Source organism: Prinia subflava, chromosome 8 (assembly GCF_021018805.1).
Source record: "Prinia subflava isolate CZ2003 ecotype Zambia chromosome 8, Cam_Psub_1.2, whole genome shotgun sequence".
Classification (NCBI taxonomy): domain Eukaryota; kingdom Metazoa; phylum Chordata; class Aves; order Passeriformes; family Cisticolidae; genus Prinia; species Prinia subflava.
The window spans coordinates 15,143,323-15,167,500 of record NC_086254.1 but is presented as its reverse complement, the minus strand read 5'-3'; the positions used below and the strand labels follow the sequence as shown (position 1 = coordinate 15,167,500).

Here is a 24,178-nt window from a genome sequence, read left to right as displayed (position 1 = left end):
ACCGGGAACGGGGAAAAAACGGAAAAAAACGAGAAAAAAAAACCGGGAATGGGGAAAAAAATAACGGGAATGGGAAAAAAAACCGGGCCTGGAACAGCGTTCCCCACCCCCACACCCCCTCCTGCCGCTCTGAGATCAAACTGCACCAATGGCCGCTGTGGGATGCTGAAGGGAGCGCTGAGGCCCACCTGAAAATTCCATAAAATCCCATTAAAAATTCCATAAAATTCCATAAAATTCCATTAAAAGTTCCATAAAATTCCCTTTTTTTAAATGCTGTCAGCTCCCAGAGGAGCCAGGAATTTTTGGCCACGTCCTGGCACTTCAGGGCCAGGCAAACAGGAGCGGCTCCGGGCAGGGCGGGAGAAAAATTCCCTGGAAAATCTCACCAGGAATTGGGAAAAACCCAAAAGAGGAGGGAAAATACAAAAAAAATACAAAATAAACGAGTTAGAAAAGATTGAGGAGGGGGAGGGAAAGGAAACAGCAAGAAATGAGCTGAAAACAGCAGGAAAACGCCTCCGTATTTTCAGAAAATTCCAGAATATTTTTCATTTCCAGCCTCAAATTCCTACAAAAAAGCAGCTGGAGAGAAATTCCAGGCGATTTTTGGGGAAAAAAAGGAAAAGTTTCTCATTTTTGTGCTGTAGGAAGGTGCAGGAGGAGAATTCCCGCTGGGAATGGGTAAAAAAATTGGGAAAATGGGGTAAAAATTGGGATAAAAATTGGGAAAAATGGGGTAAAAATTGGGAAAATTGGGAAAATTGGGATAAAAATTGGGAAAAAAATTGGGAAAATTGGGATAAAAATTGGGAAAAAAATTGGGAAAATTGGGATAAAAATTGGGAAAAAAATTGGGAAAATTGGGATAAAAATTGGGAAAATTGGGATACAAATTGGGAAAAAAATTGGGAAAATTTGGATAAAAATTGGGAAAATGGGGTAAAAATTGGGGTAAAAATTGGGAAAAATTTGGGGAAAAAATTGGGATAAAAATTGGGATAAAAATTGGGATAAAAATTGAGATAAAAATTGGGAAAATTGAGATAAAAATTGGGAAAATGGGGTAAAAATTGGGGTAAAAATTGGGGTAAAAATTGGGGTAAAAATTGGGAAAAAATTGGGAAAACTGGGATAAAAATTGGGATTAAAATTGGGATAAACAGAGCCCTGAGGTAGCAGAAAGTTCTGGAAAATCACCTGAGCACGCCGGGATAACAACCCAAGTGTCCAAATGTTTTTTATTCCTCACGAGTGACACGAACCACACGAATTCCACGGAGCCTCGACCGTCCAAAAAAGAAAAAAAATCACTTTTTTTTTCCATGATTTTTTTTGTTTTTCTCTTCCAGAGGGGCTCCCTCCTCCCCCAGGACTGAAATCCACTTTGGATTTTAAGCAAAAAATTCCTCTGCTCTCGCCCAGCTGGGATTTGAGGCGGATCCAGGAGCTCAAATCCCAATTTTTGGGTCAAAAATTGGGAATTTTGGGTTCCCTCCGCCCCATCCCAGCCAGGCCCACGGCAGACATGCAATTAAAATCCCAAAAAAATCCAAATATTTTGGAAAAAACTCCTTTAAACACACTAAAAACACCTTGGCTCCCTCCCCTGCTCGCGTTCCGTGGGAGAAATTCCCATTTTTTGTTGGTTTTTTCCCAAATGGGATTTTCCAGGATTTTTTGGGATGGAAAAAAATCCCCAAAAATTCCGGATTTGGAGCAAAATCCTCATTCCCAGAGGGTGGAAAATCCCGGGAATTCCGACACTTCTTGGAAGTGGATCCCGAGGGGAAAAATTGGGGGAAAAAAATGAAAAATTCGCTTGGAAATCCTCCAAAAAAAATGAAAAAAACCCAAAAATTTGGAATAAAACTCCCCCAGGCAGCGAAATTTGGGAATTTCCCAGCGGAATTCTCTCAGTCCGGGTGGGAAATTCTGGATTTGGGGCTGCCAGGAGGAAAAAAAATGCAAAAAAAAAGGGAAAAAGGGAAAAAAAAGGAGGAGCAGAGGGGAAAATTGGGAATTTTTGTGACATGCAGGGCACGGGAGGATTTGGGAATTTTTTTGTTTTTTATCCGTTCTGGTTTTGGGTTTTTTCCCCCTCTTGGACACTTCCAAGTCAAGAAATGGAACCCGGACGTGGCTCCCAGCTGGAAAAGGAAAATCCGGAATTTCCAGGGGCTGCAGAGAGAGGAAAAACAGGGAATTAGCTGGGAAAAGGAATTCCATGAGTTTGGGTTTATTTCTATTTATTTTCTTTTAATTTCATTTATTTTAATTATTTTTGCTTAATTTTTTTCTATTTATTTTATTTCGTTTATTTTAATTATTTTTTCTATTTATTTTATTTTTATTTCATTTATTTTAATTATTTTTGCTTTTTTTTTCTATTTATTTTCTTTTAATTTCATTTATTTTAATTATTTTTGCTTAATTTTTCCTATTTATTTTATTTTAATTTTGTTTATTTTAATTATTTTTGCTTTATTTTATTTCTATTTATTTTATTTTAATTTCCTGTATTTTAATTATTTTTGTTTAATTTTTTTCTATTTATTTTATTTTTATTTCGTTTTCTAAAATTTATTTTTGCTTTATTTTATTTCTATTTATTTTATTTTAATTTCATTTATTTTAATTTAATTTCCTTTATTTTATTTATTTTTTCTTTATTTTTTTCTATTTATTTTATTTTTATTTCCTTTATTTTAATTATTTTTGCTTAATTTTTTCTATTTTATTTTATTTTGTTTATTTTTATTATTTTTGCTTTATTTTATTTCCATTTATTTTATTTTTATTTCATTTACTTTATTTACTTTTGCTTTATTTTATTTCTATTTATTTTATTTTAATTTCATTTATTTTAATTTAATTTCCTTTATTTAATTTATTTTTGCTTTATTTTATATCTATTTATTTTCATTCATTTATTTCAGAATTTCAATAAGAAATGAACAAGAATTTCAGCATCAAATTCCCGCATTTTGGGTTTTTAACTCTATTTAAAAACGAAAAAAAAAAGAAAAAGAAATTAAAAAATTTTTTTTAAAATTAAAAAAACCCAAAATAAACAAAAAAAAATAAAAAAAAAATTCTAAAAATTAAAAAAAAATTTTAAAAATTAAAAAAAATCAAAATAAAGTAAAAAAAATCAAAAAAAAACTAAAAAAAGTTTAAAAAATTAAAAAAAGAATTTCAGAAAATTTAAAAAAAATTTCAAAAAAATTAAAAAGAAATTAAAACGAAATTCAAAAAAACTCAAAAGAAATTTTAAAAAAATCAAAAAAAATTAAAAAAATTTAAATAATTCAAAAAAAAATTAAAAAATTCAAAAAAAATTCAAAAAAATTCAAAAAAAATTCAAAAAAATTCAAAAAAGTCAGAAAAAATAAAAAAAAATTAAAAAAAATCAGAAAAAATTCAAAAAAAATTCAAAAAAAATTCAAAAAAAATTCAAAAAAATTAAAAAAAAAATCCAAAAAAATTCCAAAAAAATTTTTAAAAATTTTTTTAAAATTTAAAATAAATATTAATTTTTTTTTTGACCAGTTCTTTGATTCCAGGGAGTTCCAGGCTGGAATTTCCATTCCCACCTCACTCCTGCTGCTCCTCGGTGCTGGCGCTCGGGGTCCGGCTGCGGATTTGGCTGCGCAGCTGCTCAATGAGCTCCGGGTTCTGCGCCTGCATCTGCTGCGCAAACTGCTGTCCCCTGGGACAGGGACACGGGGGACATCAGGGACACAGGGACAGGGACAGGGACAGCAGGGACAGCAGGGACAGGGACAGGGACAGCTGCGCAAACTGCTGTCCCCTGGGACAGGGACACGGGGACATCAGGGACACAGGGACACGGGGGACAGGGACAGCAGGGACAGCAGGGACAGCTGCGCAAACTGCTGTCCCCTGGACAGGGACACGGGGACATCAGGGACAGGGACACGGGGACATCAGGGACAGCCACAGCAGGGACAGGGACAGCTGCGCAAACTGCTGTCCCCTGGGACAGGGACACGGGGACATCAGGGACAGCCACAGCAGGGACAGGGACAGCTGCGCAAACTGCTGTCCCCTGGGACAGGGACACGGGGACATCAGGGACACAGGGACAGGGACAGCTGCGCAAACTGCTGTCCCCTGGGACAGGGACATGGGGACATCAGGGACAGGGACAGCAGGGACACAGGGACAGCAGGGACAGCCACAGCAGGGACAGGGACAGCAGGGACAGCAGGGACAGCAGGGACAGCAGGGACAGCAGGGACAGGGGACAGCAGGGACAGGGACAGAGGGGACAGCAGGCACAGGGGACACAGAACATCAGGGACAGAGGGACAGAAGGGACAGGGGGACAGAGGGGACAGAGAGACACCAGACATGGGGACATCAGGGACAAGGATAGGGGAACATGGGGACATCAGGGACACCAAACATGGGGACATCAGGGACACGGGACACACGTGACACCAGGGCCAAGGGGACAGCACAGACACAGGGATTGTCCCCCAGGCCCACGCTGGGACATTCCCAGCCCTGGATCCAGGACTGTCCCCCCAGGCTGTCCCCAGGGCTGTCCCCTGCTGTCCCCAGGGCTGTCTCCAAGACTGTCCCCAGGGCTGTCACCCCTGGATTGTCCCCAGGGCTGTCCCCTGCTGTCCCCAGGGCTGTCCCAGGACTGTCTCCAGGGCTGTCCCCGCTGCCCCCAGGGCTGTCCCCTGCTGTCCCCAGGGCTCTCCCCTGCTGTCCCCCGCTGTCCCTGCTGTCCCCAGGGCTGTCACCCCTGGATTGTCCCCAGCTGTCCCCAGCTGTCCCTGCTGTCCCCAGGGCTGTCCCCAGACTGTCCCCAGGGCTGTCACCCCTGGATTGTCCGCAGGGCTGTCCCCAGCTGTCCCTGCTGTCCCCAGGGCTCTCCCCTGCTGTCCCCAGGGCTGTCCCCTGCTGTCCCCAGGGCCGTCCCCAGACTGTCCCCAGGGCTGTCCCCAGGGCTGTCCCCAGGGCTGTCCCCCAGGGCTGTCCCCTGCTGTCCCCGCTGTCCCCAGGGCTGTCACCCCTGGATTGTCCCCGCTGTCCCCAAGGCTGTCCCCAGGGCTGTCACCCCTGGATTGTCCCCAGGGCTGTCCCCAGGGCTGTCCCAGGACTGTCCCCAGGGCTGTCCCCAGACATCCCCAGCTGTCCCCTGCTGTCTCCAGGGCTGTCACCCCAGGGCTGTCCCAGCTGTCCCTGCTGACCCCAGGGCTGTCCCTGCTGTCCCCAGGGCTGTCACCCCTGGATTGTCCCCGCTGTCCCCGCTGTCCCCAGGGCTGTCACCCCTGGATTGTCCCCGCTGTCCCCGCTGTCCCCTGCTCACGCCTGGATCAGGCTGGCCAGGTCGTTGGTGGAGGGGCTGCTCCCGGTGGCTCCCATGGCGTTGTGACCTCCCGAGATCATCCCGGACATTCTGGGGGAAAACAGGGTCAGAACTGGGAAAAAAACCCTAAAAAACCCAAAAAACCCTAAAAAACCCTAAACCCTCCTAAAAATCCCCAAAAAAACCCCCTCAAAAACCCGAAAAATCCCCGAAAAAAACCCCTAAAAATCCTAAAAACCCCTAAAAATCGCCCTAAAACCCCCTCAAACCTCCCCAAAACCCCCTCAAACCTCCCCAAAATCCCTAAAAAAACCCTCAAAAACCCTAAAAACCCCTAGAAACCCCTAGAAACCCCTCAAAAACCCCCCAAAAAACTCCTAAAAACCCTAAAAAACCCTAAAAACCCTAAAAAAACCCCTAAACCCTCCGAAAAATCTCTAAAAAACCCTCAAAACCCCTAAAAATCCCCAAAAAAACCCCTAAAAACCCCTAAAAATCCCCCTAAAACCTCCTCAACCCCCCCAAAACCCCCTCAAACCTCCCCAAAAACCCCTCAAACCCCCCAAAATCCCTAAAAAAACCCTCAAAAACCCTAAAAACCCCTAGAAACCCTAAAAAACCCCTCAAAAAACTCCCAAAAAACTCCTAAAAACCCTAAAAAAACGCTAAAAAACCCTAAAAAAACCCTAAACCCTCCTAAAAATCTCTAAAAACCCCCTCACAACCCCTAAAATCCCTGAAAAAAACCCAAAAAACCCCTAAAAATCCCCCTAAAACCCCCTCAAACCTCCCCAAAACCCACCCAAAGCCCCCCAAAATCCCTAAAAAACCCTCAAAAACCCTAAAAACCCCTAGAAACCCCTAAAAACCCCTCAAAAAAACCCCCCAAAAAACTCCTAAAAACCCTAAAAAACCCTAAAAACCCTAAAAAAACCCTAAACCCTCCTAAAAATCTCTAAAAAAACCCTCAAAACCCCTAAAAATCCCCCCAAAAAACCCCTAAAAAACCCTAAAAAACCCTAAAACCCCTAAAACCCCCTAAAACCCCTAAAAACTCCCCAAAAAATCCCTCAACCCCCCTAAAAACCCCTCAAACCCCCCCCAAATCCCTAAAAAAACCCCTCAAAACCCCTAGAAACCCCTAAAAAACCCCCCCAAAAAAACCCCAAAAAAACTCCTAAAAACCCTAAAAAACCCTAGAAACCCCTAAAAAACCCTAAACCCTCCTAAAAATCTCTAAAAACCCCTAAAAACCCCTAAAAATCCCTGAAAAAAACCCTAAAAACCCCTAAAAATCCCTAAAAAAACCCTAAAAACCCCTAAAAATCCCCCTAAAAACTCCCCAAAAAACCCCTCAACCCCCCTAAAAACCCCTCAAACCCCCCCCAAATCCCTAAAAAAACCCCTCAAAAACCCGAAAAATCCCTGAAAAAAACCCCTAAAAACCCCTAAAAATCCCCCTAAAACCCCCTCAAACCTCCCCAAAACCCCCTCAAACCTCCCTAAAATCCCTAAAAAACCCTCAAAACCCCTCAAAACCCCTAGAAACCCCTAAAAACCCCTCAAAAAACCCCCCAAAAAACTCCTAAAAACCCTAAAAAACCCTAAAAACCCTAAAAAACCCCCAAACCCTCCTAAAAATCTCTAAAAACCCCTCAAAACCCCTAAAATCCCTGAAAAAAAACCCTCAAAACCCCTAAAAATCCCTGAAAAAAACCCTAAAAATCTCCCTAAAACCCCCTCAACCCCCCCCAAACCCCCTCAAACCTCCCCAAAAACCCTAAAAAACCCTCAAAGACCCTAAAAACCCCTAAAAACCCCTAAAAACCCCTCAAAAAACCCCCCAAAACTCCTAAAAACCCTAAAAACCCTAAAACCCCTAAAAAACCCCCAAACCCTCCTAAAAATCTCTAAAAACCCCTCATAACCCCTAAAATCCCTGAAAAAAACCCTAAAAACCCCTAAAAATCCCTGAAACCCCTAAAAACTCCCCAAAAACCCCTCAAACCTCCCCAAAATCCCTAAAAAACCCCTCAAAAACCCTAAAAACCCCTAAAAACCCCTCAAAAAACCCCAAAAAACCTCCTAAAAACCCTAAAAAACCCTAAACCCTCCTAAAAATCTCTAAAAACCCCCTCAAACCCCCTAAAAATCCCTGAAAAAAACCCTAAAAACCCCTAAAAAACCCCTAAACCCTCCTAAAAATCTCTAAAAACCCCTCAAAACCCCTAAAATCCCTGAAAAAAACCCTAAAAATCTCCCTAAAACCCCGTCAACCCCCCCCAAAAACCCCCTCAAACCCCCTCAAACCTCCCCTAAAAACCCCTCAAACCCCCCCCAAATCCCTAAAAAAACCCCTCAAAAACCCGAAAAATCCCTGAAAAAAACCCTAAAAACCCCTAAAAAACCCTAAAACCCCCCCTAAAAACCCCTCAAACCCCCCCAAAATCCCTAAAAAAACCCTCAAAAACCCTAAAACCCCCTAGATACCCCAAAAAAACCCCTCAAAAGCCCTAAAATCCCTAAAACTCCCCTCTAAAAACCCTGAAAACCCCTCAAAACCCCTAAAACTCCCTAAAAAAACCCCTAAACCCCCCTAAAAATCCCTAAAAACCCTAAAACCCCCCCAAAAATCCCTAAAAAAACCCCTAAAAACCCTAAACCCGCCCAAAAAAATCCCTTAAAAAGAGTGAAAAAATTAAATTAAAGGGAGGGAATTAAGGAAAATAATAAATTAATTCAAAGAATTAATAAATTAACTCAAATAAAGGGGGACTAAACGACTCACAGCTGTTGTACTTGGGGGTTGTTCATGAGGTTTGAGGCCTGTGGGGAATAAAAGAAAAAAAAAACCTGGGTGAGGCTGCGGGATCAGCAACAAAGGGAAGGTGGGAAAGGTTGGGAATTCCTGGGAATCCAGGAAAAATTGGGAAAAATGGGGAAAAAATGGGGAAAAAAATGGGGAAAAAATGGGGAAAAATGGGGAAAAATGGGGAAAATGGGGGAAAATGGGGAAAAAATGAGGGGAAAATGGGGGACAAAAACCCCCAGGAACCCCCAGGAATCCCACAGGAATTCCTCAGGAATCCCACAGGAATTCCAGAGGAATCCCCAGGAATCTCCAAGAATCCCCAGGAACCCCCCAGGAACTCCCAGGAATCCCAGAAATTCCAGGGGAATCCTGAGGAATCCCCAGGAATCCCAGGAATCCCCAGGAATCCCCCAGAAATCCCAGGAATTCCAAGAAATCCCAGAAATCCCAGGAATCCCAGGAACCCCCCAGGAATTCCAATAATTCCCCAGGAATCCCAGGAATCCTGGGAATCCCAGGAATCCCCAGATATTCCAAGGAATCTCCAAGAATCTCCAAGAATCCCAAGGAACCCCCAGGAATTCCAGAAATCCCCCAGGAATCCCCAGGAATCCCCCAGGAATCCTCCAGGAATTTCAGGAATCCCAGAAATCCCCAGAAATCCCCAGAAATCCCAGAAATTCCAGGAATTCCAATAATTCCCCAGAAATCCCCAGGAATCCCAGAAATCCCCCAGGAACCCCGGGAATTCCAGGAATCCTCACGAATCCCCAGGAACCCTCAGAAATTCCAAGGAATCTCCAAGAATCTCCAGGAACCCCCGGAACCCCCAGAAATCCCCAGGAATCCCAGAAATCCCAATAATTCCCCAGGAATTCCCACAGGAACCCCCAGAACCCCCAGAAATCCTCAGGAATCCCAGAAATCCTCAGGGAATCCTGAGGAATCCCCCAGGAACCCCCAGGAATCTCCAAGAATCCCCAGGAATTCCCACAGGAATCCCCAGGAACCACCCAGGAATCCCAGAAATCCCAGGAATCCCCGAAATCCCCAGGAATTCCAAGGAATCCTCAGGAATCCCACAGGAATTCCAGGAATCCCGGGAACCCCCAGGAATCTCCAAGAATCCCCAGGAACCCCCCAGGAATCCCAGAAATCCCCCAGGAATTCCAGAGGAATCCCCAGGAATCTCCAAGAATCCTACAGGAACTCCGAGGAATCCCCAGAAATCCCGGGAATTCCGGGAATCTCCAAGAATCCCCAAGAACCCCCAGGAATTCCAAGGAATCCCCCAGGAATCCCCAGAAATCCCCAGGAATTCCAATAATTCCCCAGAAATTCCAGGAATCCCAGGAATCCCCAGGAATCCACAGGAATCCTGAGAATCCCCAGGAATCTCCAAGAATCTCCAAGAATCCTCAGGAATCCTCAGGAATCCCCAGGAAATCCGGGAATCCTCAGGAATCCCATGGGAATCCCATAGGAATCCCCAGGAACCCCCAGAAATTCCAAGGAATCCCCAGGAATCTCCAAGAATCTCCAGGAATCCCCAGAAATCCTCAGGAACCCCCAGGAATCCCTGGAATTCCAGGAATCCCAGGAACGACCAGGAACCCCCAGGAATCCCCGGAATCCCAGGAATTCCAGAAATTCCAGGAATCCCCAGGAATTCCAATAATTCCCCAGTACCCCCAGTCCCCCCAGTACTCCCAGTACTCCCAGTACTCCCAGTATCCCCAGTACTCCCAGTACTCCCAGTACCCCCAGTACCCCCAGTACTCCCAGTCCCCCCAGTACTCCCAGTACCCCCAGTACCCCCAGTACTCCCAATACTCCCAGTATCCCCAGTACTCCCAGTATCCCCAGTACTCCCAGTATCCCCAGTACTCCCAGTACCCCCAGTACTCCCAGTACTCCCAGTACCCCCAGTACCCCCAGTACTCCCAGTACTCCCAGTGCTCCCAGTATCCCCAGTACTCCCAGTACCCCCAGTACTCCCAGTACTCCCAGTACTCCCAGTATCCCCAGTACTCCCAGTACTCCCAGTGCTCCCAGTATCCCCAGTACTCCCAGTACCCCCAGTACTCCCAGTACTCCCAGTACCCCCAGTACTCCCAGTAACCCCAGTACCCCCAGTATCCCCAGTACCCCCAGTACCCCCAGTACTCCCAGTCCTCCCAGTCCTCCCAGTCCCCCCAGTACTCCCAGTTCCCCCAGTACTCCCAGTCCCCCCAGTACTCCCAGTACCCCCAGTTCCCCCAGTCCCCCCAGTACTCCCAGTCCCCCCAGTACTCCCAGTCCCCCCAGTACTCCCAGTACTCCCAGTACCCCCAGTACCCCCAGTACTCCCAGTACTCCCAGTACTCCCAGTATCCCCAGTTGTTACCATGCTCATGAAGCCGGGGTTGTTGAGGAGCCCGGCCAGGTCGAAGCCGCCGGGGCCGCTCTGCAAGAGAGGAACGGCTCAGATCCAGAATTTATAGCACTGAAATAAAACTTCAAATCCCGAATTTATAGCACTGAAATCAAACTTCAAATCCAGAATTTATAGCACTGAAATAAAACTTCAAATCCAGAATTTATAGCACTGAAATAAAACTTCAAATACAGAATTTATAGCACTGAAATAAAACCTAAACCTGCAGCAAAGAAATCACTCGCATTGGATTTAATTGATTTCATTTGGAGTTATTTTTAATTGATTTTTCATTGATTTCTTTTTAATCATTTTCTTTTTCATCGATTTCTTTTTCATCTATTTATTTTTCACTGATTTATTTTTCATTGATTTATTTTTCATTGATTTATTTTTAATCGATTTCTTTTTCACTGATTTCTTTTTCATTTATCTATTTTTAATTGATTTCTTTTTCATTGGTTTCCTTTTCATTGATTTCCTTTTAATCAATTTCTTTTTCATCAATTTCTTTTTCACTGATTTTTCATCGATTTATTTTTCATCGATTTATTTTTCATCGATTTCTTTTCCATCGATTTATTTTTCATCGATTTATTTTTCATCGATTTATTTTTCATCGATTTATTTTCCATCAATTTCTTTTCATCGATTTATTTTTAATCAATTTGTTTTTAATCAATTTATTTTTCATTAATTTCTTTTTCACTGATTTATTTTTTCATCAATTTCTTTTTCATTGATTTGTTTTTAATCCATTTATTTTTCACTGATTTATTTTTCACTGATTTATTTTTCATTGATTTATTTTTCATCAATTTCTTTTTCATCGATTTCTTTTTAATCAATTCATTTTTCATTGATTCCTTTTTCATTTATCTATTTTTAATTGATTCCTTTTTCATTTATCTATTTTTAATTGATTCCTTTTTCATTGATTTCTTTTTAATCGATTTTTCATCGATTCGTTTTTCATCGATTTCTTTTCAATTGATTCCTTTTTCACTGATTTCCTTTTCATTGATTTCCTTTTAATCGATTTCTTTTTAATTGATTTCTTTTTAATCGATTTCTTTTTCATCGATTTCTTTTTCATCGATTCCTTTTCATTTATTTCTTTTTCATCAATTTCTTTTTCACTGATTTCTTTTTCACTGATTTATTTTTCACTGATTTATTTTTCACTGATTTCTTTTTCACTGATTTCTTTTTAATCGATTTCTTTCTCATCGATTTTTCATCAATTTCTTTTTCATCGATTTCTTTTCCATCAATTTCCTTTTCATTGATTTCCTTTTAATCGATTTCCTTTTAATCGATTTCTTTTTCATCGATTTCTTTTTCATTAATCTATTTTTCATTGAAATAAATGACTCACCGGACTGGGGCTCTCCTTCATTTTCTGTTCAGCGATTTTGAGGTTGGATTTGTAGGATTCGTTCTCCGGATCCAATTCCAGAGCTTTTTTATAATAAACCACGGCCTCGGTGTGTTTGTTCAGGCTGGACAGCGCCAGGCTGGGAGGAAAATAAAAATAAAATAAAAAAAATAAAAATTAAATAAAGAAAATTAAAATTAAAGTCACACAGGGGTTGTTTTGTTGCTTTTTAAATTTAATTATCAACGGCAGTTTTGGAAAAATTGAAAAATATGAATTTTTCTCCACTCTAAAATACTTGAAATCCCCCAACAGCTTTGGAAAAATTGAAAATATTAATTTTTCTCCACTCTAAAATAACAGAAATCCCCCATCAGCTTTCTTAGATTGGAGAAATTTGAATTTTTCTCCACCTTAAAAAGCTGAAACTGCAGGAATTTTTCATTGTGGATCAAATCAAATTCCAGGGGGTGCAGGGATTCAAAATTCCAGAGGAGAAAATAATTAAAATTAAATTCATAGATGGGTTTTTTGGTCAATTTTTTACCCAAATCTTGTCCCTACCAACTTTCTAAAAATTGTAAAATTGGAATTTTTTTCCACCCTAAAAAGCTGAAACTGCAGGAATTTTTTCACAGTGGATCAAATTGATAAAATCTTCATTCTGGGGTGTTCAGGGATTAAAATTCCATGGGGAAAGGTGGAAAGAAAATAAAAATTAAATTTATAGAGGGGATTTTTGGTCACTTTTTAAATCAAATTTTTGTCCCCAGCAGCTCTCTAAAAATTGAAAAATGTGAATTTTTTCCACTCTAAAATTCCAGCAGGAAAGGTGGAAAGAAAATAAAAATTAAAGTCACAGAAAAGTTTTTTTGTCACTTTTAAAATCAAATTATCACCGCCATTTTTCTTTGAATTGAAAAATATCAATTTTGAATATAAATTTTTAAAATTTGAATTTTTTCCACTCTAAAATGATGAAACAGCACAAATTTTTTCACAGTGGATCAAATTGATAAAATCTTCATTCTGGGGTGTTCAGGGGTTAAAATTCCATGGGGAAAAGCGGAAAGAAAATAAAAATTAAATTCCTACAGGGTTTTTTTGTCAATTTTTAAATCCAATTTTTGTCCCCACCATCCATCCAAAAATTGAAAAATTTGAATTTTTTCCACCTTAAAATGATGAAACTGCAGGAATTTTTTCAGAGTGGAACAAACTGATAAAATCTTCATTCTGGGGTGTTCAGGGATTAAAAATTCCAGCAGGAAAGGTGGAAAGAAAATAAAAATTAAATTCCTAGAGGGTTTTTTTTGTCAAATTTTTACCCAATTCTGGTCCCCAGCAGCTCTCTAAAAATTGAAAAATTTGAAATTTTTTCCACACTTAAATGATGAAACTGCAGGAATTTTTTCAGAGTGGAACAAATTGATAAAATCTTTATTCTGGGGTGTTCAGGGATTAAAATTCCATGTGGAAAGGTGGGAAATTCCCAAAAAAAAAGGGAATTTCTTTGCTCACCCCATCCTGCCGTAGGCTTTGCTGTAGCCCGGGTCGATGGCGATGGCGCGCTCGCAGTCCCGCACGGCCCCCGCGTAATTGCCCAGCTTGCTGTAGGCAGCAGCTCTGGAAACGGGGAAAAAATGGGAAAAATGGGAAAAACAGGGGGAAAAATGGGGGAAAAAATGGGGGGAAAATGGGGGAAAAATGGGGAAATAATGGGGAAATATGGGGGGAAAATGGGGGGAAAACAGGAGGAAAATATGGGGAGGAAATGGGGAAAAAATGGGGGAAAACAGCAGGAAAAAATGGGGAAAAAATGGGGAAAAAATGGGGAAAAAATGGGGAAAAAATGGGGGAAAAATGGGGGAAAAATGGGGGAAAAATGGGGGGAAAAATGGGGGAAAAATGGGGGAAAAATGGGGGGAAAAAATGGGGGGAAAATGGGGGGAAAATGGGGAAAAATGGGGAAAAATGGGGAAAAATGGGGAAAAATGGGGAAAAATGGGGAAAAATGGGGAAAAATGGGGAAAAATGGGGAAAAAATGGGGAAAAAATGGGGAAAACATGGGAAAAACAGGAGGAAAAAATGGGGAAAAAGTGGGGAAAAAATGGGGGGAAAATTGTGGGGAAAAATGGGGGGAAAAAATGGGGGGAAAAATGGGGGGAAAAAATGGGGGGAAAAAATGGGGGGAAAAATGGGGAAAAAATGGGGGGAAAATGGGGAAAAAATGGGGAAAAAATGGGGAAAAATGGGGAAAAAATGGGGAAAAAATGGGGAAAAAATGGGGAAAAAATGGGGAAAAAATGGGGAAAAAATGGGGAAAAAATGGGGAAAAAATGGGGAAAAATGGGGAAAAAATGGGGAAAAGATGGGGGGAAAATGGGGGGAAAATGGGGAAAAACGGGAAAAAACGGGAAAAAACGGGAAAAAACAGGAGGAAAAAATGGGGAAAAAAATGGGAAAAATTGGGAAAAAATGAGGAAAAACGGGGAAAAAATGGGGAAAAAATGGGGGGAAAATTGGGAAAACATGGGGGGAAAATGGGGGAACAAATGGGAAAAATGGGGGGAAAATGGGGGGAAAATGGGAAAAAAAGGGGGGAAATGGAGAAAAAATGGGGAAAAAATGGGAAAAAAAGGGGGGAAAATGGGGAAAAAATGGGGGAAAAATGGGGGAAAAATGGGAAAAAATGGGGGGAAAAAATGGGGAGAAAATGGGGAGAAAATGGGGAAAAAATGGGGAAAAAATGGGGAAAAAATGGGGAAAAAATGGGGAAAAATGGGGGGAAAATGGGGAAAAATGGAGGAAAAATGGGGAAAAATGGGGAAAAAATGGGGAAAAATGGGGGAAAAAATGGGGAAAAACAGGGGGAAAAATAGGGGAAAAAATGGGGAAAAAATGGGGAAAAAATGGGGAAAAATGGGGAAAAAATGGGGAAAAGATGGGGGGAAAATGGGGGGAAAATGGGGAAAAACGGGAAAAAACGGGAAAAAACGGGAAAAAACAGGAGGAAAAAATGGGGAAAAAATGGGAAAAATTGGGAAAAAATGAGGAAAAACGGGGAAAAAATGGGGAAAAAATGGGGGGAAAATTGGGAAAACATGGGGGGAAAATGGGGGAACAAATGGGAAAAATGGGGGGAAAATGGGGGGAAAATGGGAAAAAAAGGGGGGAAATGGAGAAAAAATGGGGAAAAAATGGGAAAAAAAGGGGGGAAAATGGGGAAAAAATGGGGGAAAAATGGGGGAAAAATGGGAAAAAATGGGGGGAAAAAATGGGGAGAAAATGGGGAGAAAATGGGGAAAAAATGGGGAAAAAATGGGGAAAAAATGGGGAAAAAATGGGGAAAAATGGGGGGAAAATGGGGAAAAATGGAGGAAAAATGGGGAAAAATGGGGAAAAAATGGGGAAAAATGGGGGAAAAAATGGGGAAAAACAGGGGGAAAAATAGGGGAAAAAATGGGGAAAAAATGGGGAAAAAATGGGGAAAAAATGGGGAAAAAATGGGGAAAAAATGGGGGGAAAATGGGGAAAAAATGGGGGGAAAATGGGGAAAAAAATGGGGGGAAAATGGGGAAAAAATGGGGAAAAAAATGGGGGGGAAAATGGGGGGGAAATGGGAAAAAATGGGGAGAAAATGGGGAAAAGGGGGAAAAATGGGGAAAAATGGGGGAAAAATGGGGAGAAAATCAGGAAAAAATGGGGGAAAAATGGGGAAAAATGGGGGAAAACAGGAGGAAAATATGGGGAGGAAATAGGGGGAAAATGGGGGAAAAATGGGAAAAAATGGAGGGAAAAATGGGGGAAAAAATGGGGGAAAATGGGGGAAAAAATGGGGAAAAAATGGGGGGAAAATGGGGGGAAAATGGGGGGAAAATGGGGGGGGAAAATCCTCAATTCCCATCCCAAACCCCCAATTCTCACCCCAAAATCCCCAATTCCCCCCCTAAATCCACGCTGCAAACCACAGTTATAATCTTAGTGCTATTATTGAATTTTGGAAGGATTTTTTATTTAATTAATTTACTTTTTATTTAATTTCCAGCTCAAATTCAATGTTTTCTTGGGGCTCAGTTCCTGTCACCACACAAACCCTGCAATTCCCCTTGCCCAGAGGTTCCAAGAGGGGAATTTTTGGTTAAAAATGGGATTTTTGACATTTTTGGAGTGTTTTATTTAAACCACACAATTATAATCTTAGTGCTATTATTGAATTTTGGAAGGATTTTTTATTTAATTAATTTACTTTTAATTTAATTTCCAGCTCAAATTCAATGTTTTTTTGGGGCTCAGTGCCTGTCACCACACAAACCCTGAAATCCCCATTGCCCAGGGTTCCAAAGGGGAATTTTTGGTTAAAAATGGGATTTTTGATGGTTTTTAAATGGGATTTTTGGTGTTTTTTTAGTACCTGTTGCAGAAGTAGACGGCGTTGGCCGGGTTTAACTCGATGGCTTTGCCATAAAAACAAACGGCGGCCTCGAAATTCTCTGCCTTCATCTGCTCATTGCCTGGGAGGGGGGAAAAAGAAAATATAAAATATAAAATATAAAATATAAAATATAAAATATAAAATATATATTTTATATATAAAATTTATAAAATATAAAATATATATTTTATATATAAAATTTATAAAATATAAAATATATATAAAATATAAAATATATAATATATAAAATATATATAAAATATAAAAATATATAATATATAAAATATATATAAAATATAAATTTTTATATATTTTATAAAATATAAAATATATATAAAATACAAAATATATAAATATATAAAATTCCCTGAGAGGGGGGAAAAGGAAAAGAAATATAAAATATAAAATACATATTTATATATAAAACATATAAAATATAAAATATATATAAAATATAAAAATATATAAAATATAAAATATATAAAATGTAAAATATATAAAATATATAAAAAATAAAAATTAGAAAATATATAGAAAATATAATATATAAAAATATAATATATAAAATATAAAAATATATAAAATATAAAATAATATACAATATAAAATATATAAAATAAATAGAAAGTATAAAAATATGAAATATATAAAACATGAAATATATAAAACAAAACATAAAATATTAAAATATAAAACATAACATATGAAATATAATATATGCAAAATATGAAAACTATATAATAGATATAAAATATAAGATATATGAAATAATATAAAATATAAAAATAATATAAAATACAAGAATATGAAAATACGAAAAGATGAAATATAAATATATATAAAAATATAAAAATGTAAAATATATAAAATACATAAAATATATAAAACATATAAAATATAATATGTAATATATAAAAAGTTTAAAATGTAAAGTGTAAAATATAAAATATAAAAAATAAAATATAAAATATAAAATATAAAATAACCCCACGGGTTATTTTGGCTGGCTCGGGTGGGGAGGGATGAATCCAAGGTCAGCCCAGGAAAATTGGGTGGAAATTGGGGAATTTTGGGAATTTTGGGCGGGAATTGGGGAATTTTGGGCGGGAATTGGGGAATTTTGGGCGGGAATTGGGGAATTTGGGAATTTTGGGGTGGGAATTGGGGAATTTTGGGTGGAAATTGGGGAATTTTGGGTGGAAATTGGGGAATTTTGGGTGGGAATTTTGGGGGGGAATTGGAGAATTTGGGATAAAATTCCCACCAATCCCCCACTCCCAGCACCAAAACCCCCCTGAGCAGAGCAAGAGGCAAAAACAGAAAAAATTCCCTTTTCCCCCATCATTCCAAGCACTCCCCAGGCACCAGGGAATTAAAATCCCCTCCCAATTAGCACTAATGAACCCATTAATTATCCAGGGTACCTTCAGTCTTGAGCCTCTCAGCCTCGGCCACGTCGTCCTCCGAGGGCGTCACCGGCTCCGAGTTCGTCCTGGAATTTTCCAGCTCCTTCCAAGGAGAGGGAGAAGCTGAGGATTCCCAAAATTCCCATTTTCCAACCCAAAATTCCCATTTTTCCCCAGCCCAAAATTCCCATTTTTCCACCCAAAATTCCCATTTTTCAGCCCAAAATTCCCATTTTTCCAGCCCAAAATTTCCATTTTTCCAGCCCAAAATTCCCATTTTTCCAGCCCAAAATTCCCATTTTTCCAGCCCAAAATTCCCTTTTTTCCAGCCCAAAATTCCCTTTTTTCAGCCCAAAATTCCCATTTTTCCAGCCCAAAATTTCCATTTTTCAACCCAAAATTCCCATTTTTCCAGCCCAAAATTCCCATTTTTCCAACCCAAAATCCCCATTTTTCCGGCCCAAAAATTCCCATTTTTCCGGCCAGCAATTCCCATTTTTCAACCCAAAATTCCCATTTTTCAGCCAAAAATTCCCATTTTCCCAGCCCCAAATTCCCTTTTTTCCAGCCCAAAATTCCCATTTTTCCAACCCACAATTCCCATTTTCCCAGCCCAAAATTCCCATTTTTTCAACCCAAAATTCCCATTTTTCAGCCCAAATCGTTCCCCCATTCCTGGGGAATCCAAGGGAATATTCCAGAAGTTTTTCCCACTTTTCCTGCCACAGCCTGGAATATTTCGGGGAGGGTCTGGGACAGCGCCAGGCTCTGATCCTCCATGGAGACCCCAAACGCCGTTTCCAGGCACTGGATGGCCACTGGAGAAGGAGAATTAGGTCATTAATTAATGAATAAATATTAATTTAATGTTAATTAATTCCTCATCTCTCAGAAAAGCAGGGGGGAAATAACCCAGCTTCCAAAATTCTTCTAGATTTCAACTCTGGTGGAGGCAGAGCCCCAAAATTCTCCCCAAATTCTCCCCAAATTCTCCCAAAATTCTCCCAAATTTCTCCCAAATTTCTCCCAAATTTCACCCCTGATGGAGCCAGACCCACCTTCCAAAAATCTCCCAAAAATCTCCCAAAATTCTCCCAAATTTCTCCCAAAATTCTCCCAAAATTCTCCCAATTTTCACCCTGATGGAGCCAGAGCCACCTTCCAAAAATCTCCCAAAAATCTCCCAAAATTCTCCCAAATTTCTCCCAAATTTCACCCTGACGGAGTCAGAGCCCCAAAATTCTCCCAAATTTCAACCCTGATGGAGCCAGAGCCCCAAATTTGGTCCTGACAGAGCCAGAGCCCCAAAATTCTCCCAAATTTCTCCCAAATTTCCCCTTTTGGAACCAGAGCCACCTTCCAAAAATCTCCCAAAATTCTCCCAAATTTCGCCCTCATGGAGGCAGAGCCCCAAAATTCTCCCAAAATTCCCCAAAATTCTCCCAAATTTCCCCTTTTGGAGGCAGACCCACCTTCCAAAATTCTCCCAAAATTCTCCCAAATTTCAGCCTGATGGAGCCAGAGCCCCAAAATTCTCCCAAAATTCTCCCAAATTTCTCCCAAATTTCCCCCTTTTGAGGCAGCCCCACCTTCCAAAATTTTCCCGAATTTCAACTTGACAGAGCCAGAGCCCCAAAATTCTCCCAAAATTCCCCTTTTGGAACCAGACCCACCTTCCAAAAATCTCTCAAAATTCTCCCAAAATTCTCCCAAATTTTACCCTAATTGAGTCAGAGCCCCAAAATTCTCCCAAATTTCAACCCTGACAGAGCCAGAACTCCAAAATTCTCCCAAATTTCTCCCAAATTTCCCCCTTTTGGAGGAAGCCCCACCTTCCAAAATTCTCCCAAATTTCACCCTGATGGAGTCAGAGCCCCAAAATTCTCCCAAATTTTCCCTTTTGGAACCAGACCCACCTTCCAAAAATCTCCCAAAATTCCCCAAAATTCTCCCAAATTTGGTCCTGATGGAGCCAGAGCCCCGAATTTCTCCCAAATTTCACCCCTGACAGAGCCAGAGCCCAAAAATTCTCCCAAATTTCCCCCTTTTGGGGCAGACCCACCTTCCAAAATTTTCCCAAATTTCAACTTGACAGTCAGAGCCCCAAAATTCTCCCAAAATTCTCCCAAATTTTGCCCTGACGGAGCCAGAGCCCCAAAATTCTCCCAAATTTTCCCTTTTGGATCCAGACCCACCTTCCAAAAATCTCCCAAAATTCTCCCAAATTTCGCCCTGACGGAGCCAGAGCCCCAAAATTCTCCCAAATTTTCCCTTTTGGAACCAGACCCACCTTCCAAAAATCTCCCAAAATTCTCCCAAAATTCTCCTAAATTTTACCCTGATTGAGTCAGAGCCCCAAAATTCTCCCAAATTTCAACCCTGATGGAGCCAGAGCCCCAAATTTGGTCCTGACAGAGCCAGAGCCCAAAAATTCTCCCAAAATTCTCCCAAATTTCTCCCAAATTTCCCCTTTTGGAACCAGACCCACCTTCCAAAAATCTCCCAAAATTCCCCAAAATTCTCCCAAATTTTGCCTTGACATAGTCAGAGCCCCAAAATTCTCCCAAATTTCCCCTTTTGGAGGCAAAGCCCCAAAATTCTCCCAAATTTTCCCCCTTTTGGATCCAGACCCACCTTCCAAAATTCTCCCAAATTTCCCCTTTTGGAGTCAGAGCCCCAAAATTCTCCCAAATTTCAACCCTGATGGAGCCAGAGCCCCAAATTTGGTCCTGACAGAGCCAGAGCCCAAAAATTCTCCCAAATTTCTCCCAAATTTCTCCCAAATTTCCCCCTTTTGGGGCAGACCCACCTTCCAAAATTTTCCCAAATTTCACTGTGATGGAGCCAGAGCCCCAAAATTCTCCCAAAATTCTCCCAAATTTGGTCCTGACGGAGTCAGAGCTCCAAAAATCTCCCAAAATTCTCCCAAATTTCACCCCTGACAGAGCCAGAGCCACCTTCCAAAATTCTTCCAAATTTCACCTTGATGGAGTCAGAGCCCCAAAATTGTCCCAGATTTCTCCCAAATTTCCCCTTTTGGAGCCAGACCCACCTTCCAAAAATCTCCCAGAATCCTCCCAAAATTCTCCCAAATTTCAACACTGATGGAGCCAGAGTCCCAAAATTCTCCCAAAATTCTCCCAAAATTCTCCCAAAATTCTCCCAAATTTCTCCCAAATTTCGCCCTGATGGAGCCAGAGCCCCAAAATTCTCCCAAATTTCTCCCAGATTTCCCCTTTTTGGCCCCAGCCCCACCTTCCAGGCTCTCCTGGGCGTCGGGGCTCATGGCTCCCCCCTGGAGTTGGCTGTGCAGGAATTGGATGATGGAAAAGGCCAAACGCCTCTGGTCTGCCATGGCGGGAGAGGGAACGGGGAAAAAACACCTGGAAAAACGGGAATTTGGGAATTAGGAAAGAGCCTTCCCCAAAAAACACCTGGAAAAATGGGAATGAGGGGGTTAGGGAATGAGCCTTCCCCAAAAAACACCTGGAAAAATGGGAATTTGGGAATTAGGGAAGAGCCTTCCCAAAAAACACCTGGAAAAATGGGAATGAGGGGGTTAGGGAATGAGCCTTCCCCAAAAAACACCTGGAAAAATGGGAATTTGGGAATTAGGGAAGAGCCTTCCCAAAAAACACCTGGAAAAATGGGAATGAGGGGGTTAGGGATGGAAAAAACACCTGGAAAAATGGGAATTTGGGAATTAGGGAAGAGCCTTCCCAAAAAACACCTGGAAAAATGGGAATGAGGGGATTAGGGAGGGAAAAAACACCTGGAAAATGGGAATGAGGGGGTTAGGAATGGAAAAAACACCTGGAAAAACGGGAATGAGGGGGTTAGGGAGGGAAAAAACACCTGGAAAAATGGGAATGAGGGGGTTAAGGATGGAAAAAAACACCTGGAAAATGGGAATTTGGGAATTAGGGAAAGAGCCTTCCCAAAAAACACCTGGAAAATGGGAATGAGTGGGTTAGGAATGGAAAGAACCTTTCCAAAAAACACCTGGAAAAATGGGAATTTGGGAATTAGGGAAAGAGCCGTCCCAAAAAACACCTGGAAAATGGGAATGAGGGGATTAGGGAAAGAGCCTTCCCAAAAAAACACCTGGAAAATGGGAATGAGGGGGTTAGAGATGGAAAAAACACCTGGAAAAACGGGAATGAGGGGTTAGGAATGGAAAGAACCTTCCCAAAAAACACCTGGAAAAATGGGAATTTGGGAATTAGGGATGGAAAGAGCCTTCCTGCCTTCCAAAAAAACACCTGGAGGGATGGGAATGAGGGGATTAGGGAAAGAGCCTTCCCAAAAAACACCTGGAAAATGGGAATGAGGGGGTTAGGAATGGAAAAAACACCTGGAAAAACGGGAATTTGGGAATTAGGGATGGGAAGAGCCTTCCTGCCTTCCAAAGAAACATCTGGAAAAACGGGAATGAGGGGATTAGGGATGGAAAAAACACCTGGAAAATGCGAATGAGGGGGTTAGAGATGGAAAAAACACCTGGAAAATGGGAATGAGGGGGTTAGGGAGGGAAAGAACCTTCCCAAAAAAACACCTGGAAAAACGGGAATGAGGGGATTAGGGAAAGAACCTTCCCAAAAAAACACCTGGAAAAATGGGAAACTGGGAATTAGGGATGGAAAGAACCTTCCTGCCTTCCCAAAAAACACCTGGGGGGACGGGAATGAGGGGATTAGGGATGGAAAGAGCACCTGGAAAAATGGGAATTTGGGAATTAGGGAAAGAGCCTTCCTGCCTTCCAAAAAAAACACCTGGAAAAACGGGAATGAGGGGATTAGGGAGGGAAAAAACACCTGGAGAAATGGGAATTAGAGAATTTGGGAATTGGGGAATTAGGTATGGAAAGAACCTTCCTGCCTTCCCAAAAACACCTGGAAAAATGGGAATAAGGGGATTAGGGAGGGAAAGAGCACCTGGAGAGACGGGGATAAGGGAATTAGGGAATTTGGGATGGAAAGAGCCTTCCTGCCTTCCCAAAAAACACCTGGAAAAACGGGAATGAGGGATGGGAAGAGCACCTGGAAAGATGGGAATTCGGGAGGGAAAGGGCACATGGAGAGACGGGAATTAGAGAATTTGGGAATTTGGGAGGGAAAGAACCTTCCTGCCTTCCGAAAAAAACCCTGGACAGACGGGAATTAGGGAGGGAAAAAACAATTGGAGAGATGAGAATTAGAGAATTTGGGAATTGGGGAATTAGGGACGGAAAGAGCCTTCCTGCCTTCCAAAAAAACACCTGGAGAGATGGGAAATAGAGAATTCGGGAGTTCAGGAATTTGGGAATTAGGGAGGGAAAGAGCAGAAACCCCTGGAGCACCGAGGGGTTCACCTGGAAAAATTCCCATTTTTCTGCTCCCCGAGCACGGCTCGGTGCTGGAAACCAAATCCAAGATGGGATTCTTTGAAGGAATTCGTTATTTCGAAGGGATTCTTTAGAAGGAATTCAATTTTAGAAGGGATTCCTAGAAGGAATTCAATTTTAGAAGGGATTCTTTGAAGGAATTCAATTTTAGAAGGGGTTTGGGCTGTCCTGGCAGGGCAATCCCACAGCAGAGACCCCAAAAGCGCAGCCCGGGAGCTCCCGAGGGGTTCCAGCTCCGGAACTTGAACCGGGTTTGCGGCACATCCCGGCTGATTTAATTAACAAATGAGCTCGAGTTAATGAGCCCGGGAGGCACCGGGACAGCGCCGGGCCCGGCTGCGCTCCCGTTCCCGGGACCCCCAGACCCGCCGGGCGGACCGGGGGAGGCACCGCGGCCCCGGTGCCCGTCCCCGCTTCCCAAAGCCCCGGGAGCTCCGCCCGGACCCTCCCCCGGTGGGGACAACCGGAGACCCCCGGTAACACCGGTGCCCCCCGCCCTGTGCCCTCACCGGGACCGGGGCGCGCGATTCCCAGCACGGCACCAGCAGCACCGGGGACAGAGAACTCCTAACGGGAGGCACAGCCCGCCCCCGTCCGGTGCCGCCCCGTCCCGCCCCGTCCCGTCCGGTGCCGCCCCCCCCGGCCCCGGTGCACCCGGTACCCCGGCGGAGCCGAACCGCGGCTGCCGGCGGGCAGCACGGCCCGGCACCAGCGGTCCCGGGGACGGAGGGGTCCCGGCGGGGGCCCCGTCCCGGTGCCGGTGCCGGTCCCGGTGCCGGTCCCGGTCCCCCCGGTCCCCCCGGTCCCCCCGCGCTCACCGGACACTCGCCTGGGCCGGGCGCGCTCCCGCACTGCGCATGCGCCGCGCCCTCCGCGCGCCGGCGCCGCTCCAGCCCCGCCCCTCTGTTATAAGCCCAGAGGGGCGTGGCTTATAGCGGAAGCCACGCCCCCACGGGTACCATAGAGATGCGGCGTTGTCACGGCAACGCGCGGGGGCGTT

The 24,178-nt window shown here is 42.4% G+C and overlaps 1 protein-coding gene across 3 annotated transcripts; it reads right to left on the bottom strand.

The window, feature by feature from the left end:
• Positions 1–1,215: 1,215 nt before the first annotated feature.
• SGTA (small glutamine rich tetratricopeptide repeat co-chaperone alpha) lies at positions 1,216–24,097 on the bottom strand. Of its 3 annotated transcripts, none has more exons than XM_063403381.1 (12): positions 23,997–24,095; positions 21,051–21,178; positions 18,510–18,613; positions 17,814–17,898; positions 16,369–16,468; positions 13,475–13,579; positions 11,954–12,092; positions 10,546–10,605; positions 8,136–8,173; positions 5,348–5,437; positions 3,597–3,712; positions 1,216–2,181 (listed from the first exon to the last, which is right to left on the bottom strand). In XM_063403381.1, the coding sequence occupies exons 1-11, from the start codon at positions 24,035–24,037 to the stop codon at positions 3,598–3,600; spliced, it is 1,005 nt and encodes a 334-aa protein (XP_063259451.1). In that variant the 5' UTR covers positions 24,038–24,095; the 3' UTR covers positions 1,216–2,181; position 3,597. The 3 variants fall into 3 exon arrangements, with proteins under 3 accessions (XP_063259451.1, XP_063259452.1, XP_063259455.1); XM_063403382.1 differs by having other exon boundaries at positions 21,051–21,174; positions 23,994–24,086; XM_063403385.1 differs by lacking the exons at positions 1,216–2,181; positions 3,597–3,712 and adding an exon at positions 4,080–4,137 and having other exon boundaries at positions 23,997–24,097.
• Positions 24,098–24,178: the final 81 nt, after the last annotated feature.